Below are 17,336 nucleotides of genomic sequence, written 5' to 3'. Positions count from 1 at the left end.
TTATTGTTGAATTTCACTATTCCTTATCACATCAAATTGACATATTATCTAACAGTGCCGTATCCAGGGGCATTGCACGTGCCCCCTCCGAATTTTTTTTTGGCTTGTTTTATATTACCTATATTATATTATGTTTGATAAAAATTAAAAGTTAAGGCTATCAAAGCGAACTATTTTGAAGTAGTTAGATTTAGGAAATATTGTACATCCATCGTTAGTGCTGTGTGACTGTATATTCAATGACTGATCATTAGTGTGTGTGAGTTCCCTGGACGCTTTATGTTATTAAAGATAAACGATGGCTAAGATTCTTAAACCTCAGTAACGTACATACGCGCAGTCACATCATTATATTTTGTAATAAAAAAATGTTTGAAAAAAAAAACTCCCATGTGCCACGAAACTCCCAAAAAGCGGAATTACTAAAGTACGAAAAGCCCTATTTTAATTTTGAAAACATATTTGAATTTCTTAATTTCTTTTTTAGGTTATGTAGAAAATGGATTTTTGATTTGTACTTTGTAGTATTGTTTAATTAGTATAGTACCAAATTAATTTTATATTTTATTTTCAAAATTCACTTTTACTTTTATTTAGTATTACTGAAAAAAAAATTCACTTCCTACAAAACACAGACATAAAATTTAGAAATTCTTATATTTTTTTTGTCACGTCTGCGCCGAAAGTTTGGTTTTTGATAGCGGTTTAAGCGTGGGAAAGCGTCTTTTTTCCGTCCAGTGGGTGGTAAATCGGAATCCTTAATAGTGCCGGACGGTAAAGTGGAAATCCCCAAAAGTGCCTCACGCACATTTCCCGCGCGTATAGTGCACAAACAGACACTGAAATATATACCACGGTCGTCGGTCCTTAACATAACATTTTAGTTACATCTTATAATCATTTTATAACCTCCATGCGTGACGCTTAAAATAAATAAAACCAAATCGTTTCTTTTATGAAATATTGTTGCCGTAGAATTATAGTCTAGTTGTTGCATAGATCCCTGCATTATCTTTGCCATGATCGATGACTGCAGAGGCGTGACAAAAAATAGTATGTGTGGCTTGTGCGGGAAGGCAATTTCAGTCTTGGGTGAAATGCGGCCCTCGCCTGCGGCCCTTGCCTGCGGCTCGTGCAGGCGCACACGTCGCCCGTGACTGAAATAGCTCACTTCCCGCCCTTGCCACACGATATACTATTTCGAAATTCAAATAGGACTGTTGGAAGTATATTTTTTTCCACTTATAGGTCTAAGTCCAAAAAAAACTTCCAGCTTTCAACAGCCCTAATATGGTCTTGTATTTTTATTAGTACATTTAAATAATATTCGAACAGAAAATGGAATGTTTTGTTTACAATACATTTTTATATAATAATAATATATTAATATGCTTATATTAATTAATAAATTTACCTATGGCTTATAATAATATTGTTATATTAAATGTAGGTACCATAGTTGTTAACATAAATATATAGTGATAAAAATAGTAGATACACTTTATGAACAAAGGGGTCATAATATTAGGTATTATAGCATTTCAAAGGCTAGAGAAAAAAATTAAGTCTCCCCCCCCCAAAAAAAAAAATTTTTTGCTACGGCACTGTTATCTAATAATGTTTTAATCAGTTGATTAATCATTTATTCATCATTTACATATTATTATGTTGTAACAACTTGTTTGATACGTTGATGCATTTACCATATATTAAAAGTAATAATACCTAGGTACCTATTTAAGTTATTGTAATTTATGTGGTTTTATGGTACCTATCTACGAAATTTAACGATAAGAAACCTAAAGACATTGTTTAATTATTGCAGACTGTGAAATATTACATATATTTTGTAATAAACTGGCGTATATCATTATTTTATTTCTCAATGCTCAATACTTCAAACATTATTTGTGACTAAGTATTTATTAGTAAGATAATAGGTACTATATTATAATAAAGAAGAGTATATTTTTAATTAAAATTTAATTCAGTAAAATAAACTGGATCAGACTATACAGTGTTCTGCACAATGCGATTAAATATATTTGTGTTAAAGCTAAGTATAATAAGCCAACCTACGAATAATAATTTTAAATTACAATAAAATATTTATAAAAAATAGATTTTTTGGTTGCAGTATGAACTCCTTATGAGATACTTTGTTTTAAAATTTTAATCCTTAGCTATAAAATTGAACATTTTATACATTTTTAACTACAAAATAATTTGCAAACACTTATTAACTTCAAATGCTTATAAAAAAAAATCGTACCTATAGCTATAATAAATCTTATGAGGTACTTTGTATTCAAACTCAAGCTTTTAGACCTAACGAGCAATTTTTTTGTTTGAACTCATTGCTTTTAGTCCTGATCTCATTAGTCATATCCTTTCACTAATCACTATACATAATACCACTTTGTATGACAAACTACTATCGTAACCGGCCAATTTATAGAATGATGCATAATATTGCCAATGAGGATCCAACTATTATTTATTTATTTTGGTCCTGATACACTTTGTTTTATATACCTCATCTGTTATAATAGCACTTTTGATATGTAGGTATATTTATTTATGTTATATTTATTTACTAACTATTTTCAGTAGTTTTGACCGTGTAGGGCCATCTTAAACTGTGTATATTGATACTTGTTGTTAATTTTAATATGTAATTATTTCTTATTAATAATAATTATTGCTATGTTGCATTGTAAAATGCCATTTAGTGTAAAAAATTGAAAAGTGAGTTAAAATAAATAATAATTTGCAAAATTTAGAGATTTTGATAAATTATTATGTCAACTTTAAATGTTTATAAAAAAATCCACTTGTATAATTAATATCTTAGAATTGCTAATACAAAAACTTATGAAGAATGTTAAATTGTCAAGATTTTTGACTCAGAAAAAAATTATTTATTAATATTTATAGAAAAAAACCAAAAAGATTGAAAATTAAAAATATCTATAAATAACTCAAAAAGAGTAAAAAATATTTTTTAAATTGTATAATGTATAGGAAATTATAAAATAAATATTTTGTGAGCATTTCAAATACCTACCTATATACGGTTATTCGTTTTTAAATAACAACAAAATATCATTAATCGATTGAGGATAAATCGTTAATTTTCGGGTAAATATCTAATGCCGTATTAATTTAAAATTTAAAATCTCATGGAAAAATAATTTAACTTTCTGGTAAAATTGTTTTGTTTGTGAAAGTAGAAAATTGTATGAAAAATGTTGTGTTACATTTCCAAATCTTAGATATAAAAAGAAAAGTTTTATGAATTTCAAACTCAAAATAAATTTTTAAATTTTTGTGATTTTGACAAATATTGACGGACACTTTTAATTTTCAGTATCAAAAATGTATGAGATTTGTATTAAATTTTAGTTTTTTTACCGAGTGAACATTTTTTTTATCAACAATAATTTTAAAAAAAACTAATTAATGTACACACAAAAATTTAAAAACAGATCATTGTAAAGTCAATACGTTCGGAATCCAAAACATTTGTATTCATTTCAACTAAATACATATAATTTATATTACGCATTATAGAAGTATACAATAGTAGATATGGTGAAGTATGACCTAAAGGCTAAAACTAAAGGCAGTAAAGGCACACGGAGCATAACTCGGCGCCATCTATTATATTGTTACTCATGTTTTTGGGGCGTTTGGCTCGTGGTACCCACAGAGAATAGAGTGCGCTAACTAAAATATTCCCTTATACATTTTAACAACTACAGTAAATTAAATTTAATGAACATAGGATTAAAATGTATGATAAAATAAAATATAGGTATACTCAATAGTAGGTAAATATCTATTTACATCGAAATATCTAATTAAACTTACATTTATTTAATTTTCCAATTTTATTGTTAGGTTAATAACTATTTATTAATTGTTAATAATTAATAAATAAAGTAATATATTTAATCAATCTTCAATCACAATATATTTATTTTATTTTATTTGATATACCTATACTGGCTATACTTACAAGAATTCGGTTTTTAATCAGATGTGGCGTGATGATGATCCTTGGATATTTATGTGTTCGGCAGGTGACAGGCAGGCAGTATTGATTAGGACTTAAAACTCCTCGTGAGGATCTTTTTACCTTAATGTTAGATAGTTATCATTTTAACCACGTCGTTGGAAAATATGAATGAAGTTGCCAGTTGGTAAGTAGTGTCTGGTGTCTGCAATGTTTCTTGTTTTAAAAATATTTTTCCTCTTTCAATCTAAACGATATTTCCATGCGTGTGTCGATTAATGCTCCATCATAGCCCCATATAAGTATGAGATAAATTACGACAAATTAAATAAATTTCAAGATTCCATTTACTTCCAGAGTCTGGTTGGAAAATTATTCTTTATAACATATGGTTTTTGGCCCCTAAAAGATATAATATTGTGTTTCGACATTAACTCGTTGCCTGCGGTTGACTATGGTTCTACCAAAGCATCGTGCTATAATATTATAACAGTTGTAGATAGCTATTGTAGTACAATATAATAGTAGATAGTAAAGCCGTGTAAATTTGTAATGCACTATCACATCATAGTGGGTATATAATATATAGATACCTAATATATGAGTACCTATATAACCTTTACTAGCTTTACCTAAAATAGATAGGTACCTACCTAAGATACGTATCACTGTACGGCTGTCAGCGTTAAACCATTTTTCATGTAGACTAGCATTCGTGGGACTGTGGGAAGTATTTTGAATTTTGTTTAAAAGATATCGTCAACCACATAAGCTGCTCAAAAATTGATTTGAAAGTGGCCATGCTGGTCACATGGTCGTTATTATTTCCGTTGAACTTTGGCAGTTAAATACATTGACAATACCCGTTGAAAATTATGTCAACAGATAATAATATAATAATTTTATCATAAAATGTTTTTCCTATTAATAGGTATTTAAATTTATTGAGTATATTTTCAATAATATTAGTACAATTAATTATGATGGTTAAAAAGTATGCCATCGTCACAATGTGCATTATAGTAGTTAGTTTTTATAACTTTTATTTTTACTTTTTAATTAAGTATTAATATTTAATACATTTTATTATCATAACATTTTTTTAAACTATAAACTGATGTTGCTTTTATTATAAATTTGAAAGTATTTTATTAATCTTACCTGTTATTACCTATCATTAATAATTTAATAATTATTATTGTTGCGTTTTTGATTTTTCTAAAAATATTTTGTGATAGAAAATGTATATTTATAGTTTTTATAATTTTGTTTTTTTTTAAGATATTTAATATAATATCACAGAGCTTTATTTCACACTACTACTTCTATAGTATAGAAATCTGTGTATCTAGGAAAGCTTATTATAAGTTTGAAAATTGATTTGTATTGTTATAATCTATGTATTTTTTAGTTAAAATATAACCATTATTATTTAAAATTGATTCTACATCTTCTTCTCTCCTTTCTCGCAGCTATATGGGATCGGCCACCCTTGTCAGTTTTTGTTTTATTGATTTTAGAAACATATTTTTGCAAGAATACTAAGAAATAACTACCTATTACTTTTTTTTAATATATTTATTTTTTTTATTATTTAACCTCATTTAACTTATTTAAACATAAACTTACATTGTTAATAATATAATAAATAATAATGTATATTTTATGCCAAAACATATTTTTTAAGTGTCTTAAAAACAAATTAATGCACTCATATATCGAAATATGTGAGTATAGATAGTAATATAGTATATCATGTACTTAGTCAGAAAGTTGTTGATATATTAATCGCATTTGAAGTCATCCCCCCACGACTGATAATGGCTGTGAAAATACACGATATATTATATATATTATATATATATATATATATAATATAATAAAAACTAACCAACCGAATACTATTACGGATATTACATTACCGTGATTTACAAACACCGCGATGGCGTAGACGTATATAGGTAATAGCTGGTGTATACGCGTATTTTTTGGCGTGCAGTAATAATAATAATAATAATAATAATAATAATAATAAAAGTAAGTGTTTCGAAAACGAGAGGATACGAAGAAGAGTCGTATACAGAGAAAGAAAGAAAAAAGAAACGTGCCGTGAAAATAATAACACTAAACGGTTACACACACGGCGCGACGATGATGACGATGATAATAATAATAATATGTGTATTCGTATATTATATTCTGTACAATATAACACCATCTATAATATAGGTCCTATATAATATGTTATTATTATTATATCGGCGGCGGGCTAGACGGCCGCGATAAGTGCAATATAATGGGCTCGGTCGAGTCGGACGGGCGACGATGTAATAACACGAAATTAATAACGTAACGCGTTATTGAAGACGCATTAAAACTAGATCATCCGTCGTCCGTGATCGAAATGACACAACTCCGTGCGCGCGAATCGTGGCGGTGGCGGCTGAGTGATGCGATAGAGACGACGGACGCGACGACGTGTACGAGTACCGTTTCTCATTCAATCGTTTTGTTATATTTTATATTTTTAACGCATCTATTTAGATCACTGTGTGTGTGTATGTGTGTGTGTGTGTAGGTACCTATGCGCTGTACAAATAGCGTTACGTAATTTTGCCACATTTTTTGGTTCGTCTGCCCGTGCGAGACACGACGACACATGCCTTTAATAATAATAATATCATAATAATTGTAACCATCAGTGGAAATAATAATAATAATAACATAATATCGATATGAGATCTTTATGTACACGAAAACCTAGCGTACGCTCTCTGTTTCCCACAAAACGGCTGCATATATCGCATGCACACCTGATGACTGCGAGCGTCCTTGTCCACGATTATAATAATATTATAATCATCATAGTCGTCACTTATCATCATCATAATCGTCATCGTCGTCGTACACCTCTGTTTATCCATGAAACATATTATAGTGTCCTATAAGTTAAAACCGTCAAACGGCGGCATGTCCCAAGCTGGAGACGAGCGACACCCCCCTCCCCACCGGATTAATAACCCACCCACCGATCATGGGTCGTATTCGGTAAACGCTCCCGCCCACCCGCTCACCCGTTGTCACGACTAATATACGCATAATATATTTGGTATTGTAATAATAAATACTGTTTGATATCATAACCAGACACAACATATTATATAGGTATACATACGGTGTATGAATGAATGGTGGAATGGCGAGGGGATGGTGTCATCACATAATTCGGCGTACATTTTCTTCGTTGTCGTTATTATTATTATATTATACTGACGATGGGTAATCGACATCAAAAATTCGAAACCTTTTAGAACAGCCGGTGGTTGTAGTGGGGCGACGTTGCTCAACCGCTCTCCAAGCCCGTCTCTTCGGGGTATATAATTCCATGGACCATACCCCGAGACCGCATCATTCGCATCGTCGTCTGCCAAGTCACACATACTGTCTGCACAGAGTATAGAAATCTCGAATCGTTATCGTGGTTGTCTTCGCTGTTGATACTTAGTCGCTGTTGCTGCCACTTTCATCGTCATCCTCAACATCACTGTATACGAAGTCGTTCGCCGTCTACTACGACAAACTCATCTGCAATATGAACGTGAGTAACCTACCTACACCTAGACCGTACGAAAGGTGATCAAAAGGGATATTAAATTTTTAGTTTTATTTTTTTTAAATTTTTTTTCTCCCACAGTTTATTCTGTATTATAATTATACAAGTTTTTTATCATAATATATATATATTATAATATTATGCATATATATAGTTATACAGCCATTTTGTTTCTATTAAGAAGTTGATTTCATAAAGCATCTTTTTTTCAATATAATATTTGGTTTGGGATTTTTATTTTTGATTCCAATAAACAGTTGATTCTATAAACCAGTGATGACGTTAAACGGAACCCACTGTATTACGTAGGTATATATAACACCTATGCTGGGTCGTGAGTTGCATAGACAATTTATTAAATTTAATGGTTCACTAAAAATTTAATGGAACAATCGTGGGCCACTAAATCTTGTTTAAGGGACCATTAGCTCACTATTGATTCATTAAATGTTTTGTGCAACCCGACAATATAGTTTATTGATCGGGAACTGCAATAATCGAATAAGTAATAACCAAGGAAAAAAACGATCATATTATATATTATTATTTTTGATGTCAACATCCCTTTTTCTCAATGAATACTGCACCATATTCAATAATCCGCACACCAAACGATATTGCTTTCGCTCAATCAATTTGCGTTAAAACTTAAAATGCCCTATTTCGTTAAAAATTACGTTTAACTGAAACAAAAATTCACCATTGGCCAACGTATCTAATGGATACGCAACTCACAAACACATTTTTGTTAATATAACAACCAAAAACAACTACAGGACGTAGAAAATAATCACTTCAAAAAATGAACTTTCAGATATTCAATATTTAAACTTAATAAACAAACACCTAACGTGCTCTCTGTGGTTTTCGGAACGTACCTACATGTAAAAAATAAATTTTTTCACAAACTTCACGAACATACTATGTATAATGTATTATGCCTCTGTAATACTGCGCACGGGCCAACTAATCATATGTAATCTACTTAAGGTTTTTAAGAAATTGATAAATTATTGCAGAATAACATCATTTAAACGATTTATAATCTATATTATAGACCGATGCGTCCACTCACGTAAAGCTACCAACGTGCAACGGCTGAAAGATGTCCATAATTTTAAATCACTTTTTGAACTTAATATTTTTTTTTAAATGTCACGTGGATAATTGCTATATTATTGCTTAGGTTAAACACTTAACGTAATTACGTTAAAATTTAAAAGGTACTTAATGTAGATTATAGGTACATTTTAGCTGATATTTTAGAGACTCTCAATTTACATAAAATGTTCTTTACAACGATTTGAATACAAAAAATGTAGGTATTATTATTCCACACATTGTTAAAGTGCCTATGATTATATTTATATTTGTTTTTGAAACGATATGTACAATGCGTTGAATAGAAATTAAAAGATAATATTCAAATAGCTACTGGAATATAAAAAAAAACCGCCGAGGTTTCAAAATAAAATATAATTGCTGTATAGAGGTACCTACACAAAACATTTTATAATTTATTATTATTGTTTATATACCTTCAATATTGTTTTTGAAAGTTAAATTTTTTTAACTAAACTTTACTAAATATTTGCCGAAACATGAAGAAACTCTATGCACAACTTTTTATAAAACCATTATTATTAAACCGGAAAATTCTTATACTAGAAGTAAGTTATCGTAAGTTACAGAAAAATTTAGATACCGCGGTAATCAAACTAAAACAATTATGATAAAAATCCCGCTGTAATTCATAATCTATGGGTAGGTATTTTATATCAGTTTAAATATTTTTAAAACGAGTAATTGCAAGTTTTGTTTTTATTTCCTTTATTTATGAAACATTATGGGAAAACAATTAAACCTTTAAGAAATAAAAATTTAAAAAGTTTTACCTTTTACTAAGATATTTATCATTTTGAGTTAATATTAAAATATTTTTAGAATAATAATGGGTATATAACACAACATACTGCGCTACATATTATGTAATATTCATGATAAATATTTTATTATATACACAATTTAACTATTAATAGCGAAGGCATTATAAGCAATTTAAAATAGAACATTAAACCTAAATAAAGATAGGTATTTCTTAATATATGCAAGTTTTTTGAATTTGTCACATACAACGATATAGTAGATTATCTAATCATTGTAGCTAAAACAAAAGAATGTATTTAAAATTCTAATATGGATAGAATACTATTATGTCATATTTAAAAAATAACATTATGCAGGTGGGTACCTATGTCTTTATATATAGAATACACTATACACGATTATATTCATATGCATTCGTGTAGTGTTCATCGCAAAGAGTCAACGATTATAATTAATTATACACAACGAAAAATAATAAGTTTACTTTTGTGCTCCAAATATTCTTTAAAACGATTAATCATAATGTAATGTATTGTAATGTATAAACATTTGTAATATTTAACTATAGGATTCGTTGAAGATAAAACTATTTAGCATTTATTAAAAATTGATTATACTTAGTCTTTGGAATAAACAAAATTTCTTAGACCATTGACTAAATATAAACCACTATACAATTATACTACAGAGTATCTTAGAGTGTTCGAACTTTTTCAACTAACTATTTCAAGCTATCGAAATTATTTTATCTTACCATTTAATATTTTAATGTATCAGGCTCTTCTAAGAATATTTATAATTAGTTAACAGTTATGTAGAAATAACCATGTACAATAGGTCTTATACGACATAGTATGTATTACGGTTATACGAGTAAGTTTACCAATTGAATTTGATAGTTAACAGTGTAATATCCAAACCAGTTAAAAATATCAATTCAATTTTACAGAAATATATATTTTACCACATGTACTATTTTAACATTTAAACTTTAATTAATAATTTATGATAAAAGTCTTAAAATTTAAATTGTGATCAACTTAATTGAACATGAAAATATTTTCATACTTATACCGATTTATAATTAAATGTGTTAGGTAATTGGATAGAATAGCAGTTTAAAAGTTAAAATTAGTTTTTATTGTAAATTGCTTAAGATATTTTTATATATTTTTTTTATCAATTGTCATTCATTTTATATTCTGAGCGGAGCGATGAAAGTATTGCTTTTACAATGATGTGTCTTTTTTTAATTTTTTTTTTTTTATTCGTGTCTGCCATCACCTTTTAGGACTGATAGTAAAGTGAATCTAGTTGGTACTTGGGGGGAAAGGGAATTAAAAGTAAACATTCCCATTAGTTTTCAAAACCAGCTAGAAAAACAAACAAAAAATGAAGGAAAAACTTTTCAAGAAAATCGATTTTGGTTATTGATGTAACTCTAAAAAAATGACCGTAGATACATGAAATGTTGACTGAATGTTTATATTAGCATTTTTCATATACCATAACATTTTTAAAATATTTTGTATTGTTTTGAGCTGTTTACTGACATTTTTAGTTTCCAATTTTTATAGTTTTCTCACTGTTTTTTTACAGTTTTTAGTTGAATACAAGGCTCATGATGTATTGTTAACAGCAGTTAAAAATATTAAAACTTCATATGCACATATTATTTTAAAGTTCAAACGTTGACAACATATTTTATCAAACTCAAAGTTTAAAAATTATTTTCTAGTTAAAAATTTATCAGATTCAAATTTTATAGCTAAGGATTGAAAATTTAAAACAATGTTCCACATAAATAGGTTATTATGTAACCAAAAAATATGAAAAAATATAAAATACTGTTATTTTATAGTTATCTAATGTTCAAATTTAGACGAAATTAGATATTTAAACGAAGAAGAAGAATTTTAGGTTTGTGTTATATTTTAAAATAATTTTTCGTTGGTACTTTTAAAGTATATTATTATATACAAATACGTTAATAATCAAATAATAATAATCCGTACTGTATTATTAATAAATAATAACAATATAACTAAAATATAAAATGTCATAAGCAGAGAAATCGTCTCCACTTCATCGTTTTTGTATACAATGTTATTATATCATTGAATTCAAATTTAACACCATCCATTACTATCACCCACTTATAACCTACTGTACAATAGAGCGACATCCTCTTAACCGCTCTTTAATTTTGATAGTTGAAAATTACACAATTTAAAATCAAATCAATAATAATAATAATGTACTAGGTAATAATTAAAACAAATTTAAAATTGAATATTTTTTAATTTGCAATAAAAATAAAATCAATTTTCTTCTAACCTAAGGTGTTGACGTTATTTTAACCAAACAATAAACATATTTCTTCAAGATTTTTTAAATAAAACATTTTTAAACTTATATTTAAATTAATATTAATTTTTCGTAATTATTTTATTTTAGCGAGCACTAATAATACTGCTTCTATCAATTGTATTTGTTGTTGCTGAATCACCATATGGTGGTGGAAGTAGCAACAGCAATGGAAACGGTAGAAATGGAGGATACGGAGGCAAAGGACAATATGGTGGAGGAAATGGCGGTGGAGTAGGATCATCATCAGCCAGTCCGTTTTTCAGCGGTGCCAATCAATATGGATCTCAATCTGGTTTGTCAGGAGCAGCCAACAATCGTTATCCTTCATTTGGATCTAAATTTGGAGGTAACAAAGGAAGCTATGGAGGATCTAGTTCTCGCAACAATGGTCGATACGGTAGTGGATCGACAAGTGGTTATGGAAGTGGATCTTCAGGTAGTCTTGGTAGCACTGGAAGGTCAACTGGAGGTTATGGAGGTGGATCATCAGGAAGTTATGGAAGTGGATCGTCTGGAAGTTATTCAGGTGGTTCACCAAGTAGTTATGGAAGTGGTTCATCGGGTAGTTTAGGTAGTTCTACTGGATCAAATGGAATTTATGGAACCGGCTCTTCGGGAGGTTTCGGCAGCGGATCATCTGGAAGCTATGGAGGAGGTTCTTCAGGAGGTTTTGGCAGTGGATCGTCTGGAAGCTATGGAGGCAGTTCTTCAGGAGGCTTCGGAAGTGGATCACCAGGAAGCTATGGAGGAGGATCTTCAGGTGGCTTCGGAAATTACGGAAGTGGTTCCTCTGGAAGTTATGGAAGTGGTGGTGGAGGACTTGGTGGAGCATCTTCAGGAAATAACGATGGTTATGGAGCTGGAGGTTCCGGGTCATATGACCAACTTGGAGGAGCCAATGGTAATGGACTTGGTGGATCAGGAAACGATCCTCTCTCGGTAAGTTTACATTATAAATAATACAATTTTAATTTAATAAACAAAAATATATTTTTTATTATTATAATTGTTTCATGTAATAATATAATTATAAAATTATCCTATGAATAATTATTTGTAGTTAGTAGTAATTTTGTGAAATGGGTACTACTCAGAGTAATTTATTTGAGATAGTATATTCTAAACTTTCTAAACTATACAAAATCTATACTACTACGTCTACTACCTACTACTATTTTTTGTTTTTAGAAAAACTTTAATAGGTATTAAATAATAAAACAATCAACTTAACTAAACCTAGATAAATATTAAAATAATTATAATTATAATCACCATAATATAAAATTTTAAAAAATTAATTTAAATATAGCTGTTTTTATTTTATGTTTTATCCAGTTTTAAATTTGCTTCACAATAGCTTAACATTTTAAAACTATTAATTTTTCATTACATTCAAGAATAATTAAATTCTTGTATTTCCAGTTAAAATTTATAACAAATACCTTAGTTACATAAGGAACCGTTTTAAATGAAACCTTATAATATTTCTAAATCAATAATATTTTAATAATAATACTTATACCTGTATAATATATAATATAGGAAATTAATAATAATATTTTCTAGAAATTATATTACTTTTCAATACCTTATATTAAGTTATATGAATAGTGATTACCAATGCAGTGTAATCCATTTATGGTTAATTATATCAATAAACATTTTGATTAATGATTTTATTTTAACATTATTATTATAAAAAACTTAATTTTTCTTAATTGATTGATTATATTGTAATACACTAATATATATAATGTATACTTAATTGTATTATTTTTTTATTCATAACATCTAATTAATTAATTATATTTTGTATAGGAACCTGCAAATTATGAATTTTCCTACGAAGTTAATGCGCCAGAATCCGGTGCTATTTTTGGTCATAAAGAAAGTCGCCAAGGTGAAGAAGCTACCGGAGTGTATCATGTACTACTACCCGATGGTCGAACACAAATTGTTGAATACGAAGCTGATGAAGATGGATACAAACCTAAAATTACATATACTGACCCAGTAGGAGGATATGCTGGTGATCGTCAATCTGGAAATAGCTATGGTGGAAATGGAGGCTTCGGTGGTTCAGGAAGTTTAGGGGGAAGTGGTGGTAATCTAGGAGGTCTTTACAATAATGTTAATGGCGGTGGATCTAGCAACAATGGTGCTGCGTATGGTGGTTCAAGTGGTAGTCTTGGAAGTAGATATGGTGGATCAGGAGGTTCCAGTGGAAGTGGTGTAGGAGGTGGTTATGGTGGGTCTGGTAGTTCAAGTGGTGGTGTAGGAAGTAGCTATGGAGGATCGGGAAGCGTAAACGGTGGTCTAGGCGGTGGATATGGAGGATCCGGAAGTTCAAGCGGGGGTCAAGGTGGTGGATATGGAGCATCAAGTGGTTCTAGTGGAAGTGGATTAGGAGGTGGATATGGCGGTTCTGGTAGTTCAAGCGGTGGTCTAGGAAGTAGCTATGGGGGATCGGGAAGCTCAAGTGGTGGTCTAGGAAGTAGCTATGGAGGATCGGGAAGCTTAAACGGTGGTCTAGGGGGTGGATATGGAGGATCTGGAAGTTCAAGTGGGGGTCTAGGTGGAGGGTATGGAGCATCAAGTGGTTCTAGTGGAAGCGGATTAGGAGGTGGATATGGCGGTTCTGGTAGTTCAAGTGGTGGTTTAGGAAGTAGCTATGGGGGATCGGGAAGCTCAAGTGGTGGTCTAGGAGGTGGTTATGGAGGATTAGGAAGCTCAAGTGGTGGGCTAGGTGGTGGATATGGAGGATCAGGAGGTTCAAATGGAGGTATAGGAGGTGGATATAGTGGATCCGGTGGTTCAAGTGGTGGCCTAGGTGGTGGGTATGGAGCATCAAGTGGTTCTAGTGGAAATGGATTAGGAGGTGGATATGGCGGTTCTGGTAGTTCAAGCGGTGGTTTAGGAAGTAGCTATGGGGGATCGGGAAGCTCAAGTGGTGGTCTAGGAGGTGGTTATGGAGGATTAGGAAGCTCAAGCGGTGGGCTAGGTGGTGGATATGGAGGATCAGGAGGTGCAAATGGAGGTATAGGAGGTGGGTATGGAGGTTCAAGTGGTTCAGGTGGTTCTCAAGGAAGTGCTTATGGAGGATCTGGTAGTTCAAGTGGTAGTCAAGGAGGTGGATATGGAGGATCAGGGAGCTCTAGTGGGGGACTAGGAGGTGGGTATGGTAGCTCCAGTGGTTCAAGTAGTGGTCTAGGTGGATCTTATGGTAGTAATCGTAATGGTTTAGGAAGTGGGTCATCTTATTAATACTATATTTATTGCTCAAAAATGTATGATACCTTGTTAGAAAATCTTAACTAAACGTATTTATTTATTAAATGAATAAATATAACTGTACCATTTTTTAGTTGTATCGGTATTACTATTCCATCTATAGTATTATAAACATTTGACTTTATACTTGTGTACTTTGCACAGTTTATTCTTTGGTTACTTTACACTTATTCTGTATTGCTATTGAGTTACGCATATTTGTATGTATAAATCACATTTCTTTTTTTTATTGGTGAAATGTACTATGTAAATTTGCTATTATTTTTAGAAATATGGCGATAATATATTTGTTAATTTTATAATCGTATTATATTTAACATTAATTTAATAATTTTAATACTTGTTTAATATATAATCGTTTTATTTGAATAAACCTTATTTGTCTATGGAATGGTTTTTTTATATAGTTTTTTGTACTTAACAGCATATTCTAGCATATTAATATTAAATAAAATTAGTTTAATAGATAATCACTGAAATACTGAATACAGAATGTGTTACCTATACTTTCGGGAGAGTAGATAAAACTCATTAGGTAGCTCTAAGCAAATATTACTTATTGATACTATGAACGGTATAAAAAATTACTGCCCCAAAACAGTGTAAAAAATCATAAATTCACCTACCATATTACAATTATTTATGTAAATATAAGTATTTACCATGTTTGCGTAGAACAAAACCATACAATACGGATACGGGTAGTATTGATTTGATTAAAATTAGTAGGCATATAATATATTAGGCTACCTACAATCAATATAACATACTAATATTGGTTATTATTTTGCAACAATACTTTTAACATTGATTACCTGAATTATTAATATTTTTATTAACCTTAAATGAATTAAAATGTATTCCAGTATTATACATACCTAGTACCTACATATATTTTCAGCAGTCCAAAGTACCTAGGTTTATTAATTTTTTAGCTCACGGAACAAAATCTGTTTATTTTGAATATCGTTAACAAGTATTTCTTGAAAATGTAATGCAATGTTGATTAGTTTTGGAGTTAAAGCAAATTTAGCGATTTTGTCAAATACTGGTTTTTGTAAAAATCCCTATTTTCCTTAATTTTTTTTTTTTTTGTTTTTACCGACGATTTTTAAAACTACTGGAAATATCTTACTTTACCAACTAGATTCGCTTTCCTACCAGAAAAGATGCTGAAGTATTAAATCGTAGCATTATTACTACTCCAAAAGGTGAAGTAGAAAAAAATTGAACATCAGTCATAGATTTATTTTTGTGGTCTAATGCCATGTACATAAATATTGTATATTTATCGTTTTAACTGGCCAAGCCACGTCATAAGAACCGCCAACTCACTTGGTATATATATCTTAATTTTTTTATCTGTCGTATTCTGGTGTACGTACCTAGTGTCATCACGCCCCCCTCCCTCAATCAGTTTTTGATATATCTGAGCCCTTCTGATCATACAAGATCTTTACCACTGCTTACAAATACATACAAAATACATACAAACATCATACTAAAAGATAGAATAATAAAATTGCAATATTTTTAAAATAGGGGGCTGGTATGATGTACGTATAGTGAAATACCCCTGAGATAAAGACTACTGAGATATGACTAGCTATTCATTTACTTTATCTTCAAATGATCTTGATGAAATTAATCCAATATTCCTCTTGGTTTAAATGTTAAAGCTGTTGGAATTCTTCATACGCGATCACACAAAACACGGTGAAACTGTATGTGCATCTGGTTAGTACACGTTTAACAATTAGACGCACGAGAAAAATCAAGTGCAATATTGTTATAAAGAGAATAATTTGTATTATTTACGTACGTTGGATCTCGTGAAACGTTCCATTTCAATGGCGGTTCTAGCTATGGGCAGGGTGGGCAGCTGCCCATACCAAAATGTCTGGTACCCTTACTTTAAAAATGTAATTTTGTACAAACATAAGGTGTTTTTATCTTTTGCTAAATTATTATGATAATTTACAATAATAAATTATATTATTATCATTGGTGACAAACTGGTTACTAGTAATCAATGTCGTGGTAATGTCGCTTTTAGCTGTAATCTAGCGTCTAATTTTCAATTTAGCAATCTAAACTATGAAGAGAAGATTTTCTTTGTAAATTGTAATATGATATAAGGTTGCAAAGTTGAAACTT

At 30.2% G+C, this 17,336-nt stretch overlaps 1 protein-coding gene across 1 annotated transcript; it reads left to right on the top strand.

Annotated features, from left to right (window-relative positions):
• The first annotated feature begins 7,437 nt into the window (after positions 1-7,437).
• Positions 7,438-15,562, top strand: LOC132936769 (uncharacterized). The gene is made up of 3 exons (XM_061003537.1): positions 7,438-7,616; positions 11,976-12,827; positions 13,707-15,562. Exons 1-3 carry the CDS (start codon positions 7,611-7,613, stop codon positions 15,150-15,152), a joined length of 2,304 nt encoding a protein of 767 aa, XP_060859520.1. The 5' UTR covers positions 7,438-7,610; the 3' UTR covers positions 15,153-15,562.
• Positions 15,563-17,336: the final 1,774 nt, after the last annotated feature.

Source organism: Metopolophium dirhodum, chromosome 1 (genome assembly GCF_019925205.1).
Source record: "Metopolophium dirhodum isolate CAU chromosome 1, ASM1992520v1, whole genome shotgun sequence".
Classification (NCBI taxonomy): domain Eukaryota; kingdom Metazoa; phylum Arthropoda; class Insecta; order Hemiptera; family Aphididae; genus Metopolophium; species Metopolophium dirhodum.
Note: the sequence above shows the minus strand (reverse complement) of the source record. Positions and strands in the feature narration are given on the sequence as shown.

Excerpts from the sequence above, each read along its gene's own strand:
- LOC132936769 (XM_061003537.1), top strand. Across the intron at positions 12,828-13,706 it reads CAGGAAACGATCCTCTCTCG|GAACCTGCAAATTATGAATT; the intron begins GTAAGTTTACAT and ends TATTTTGTATAG.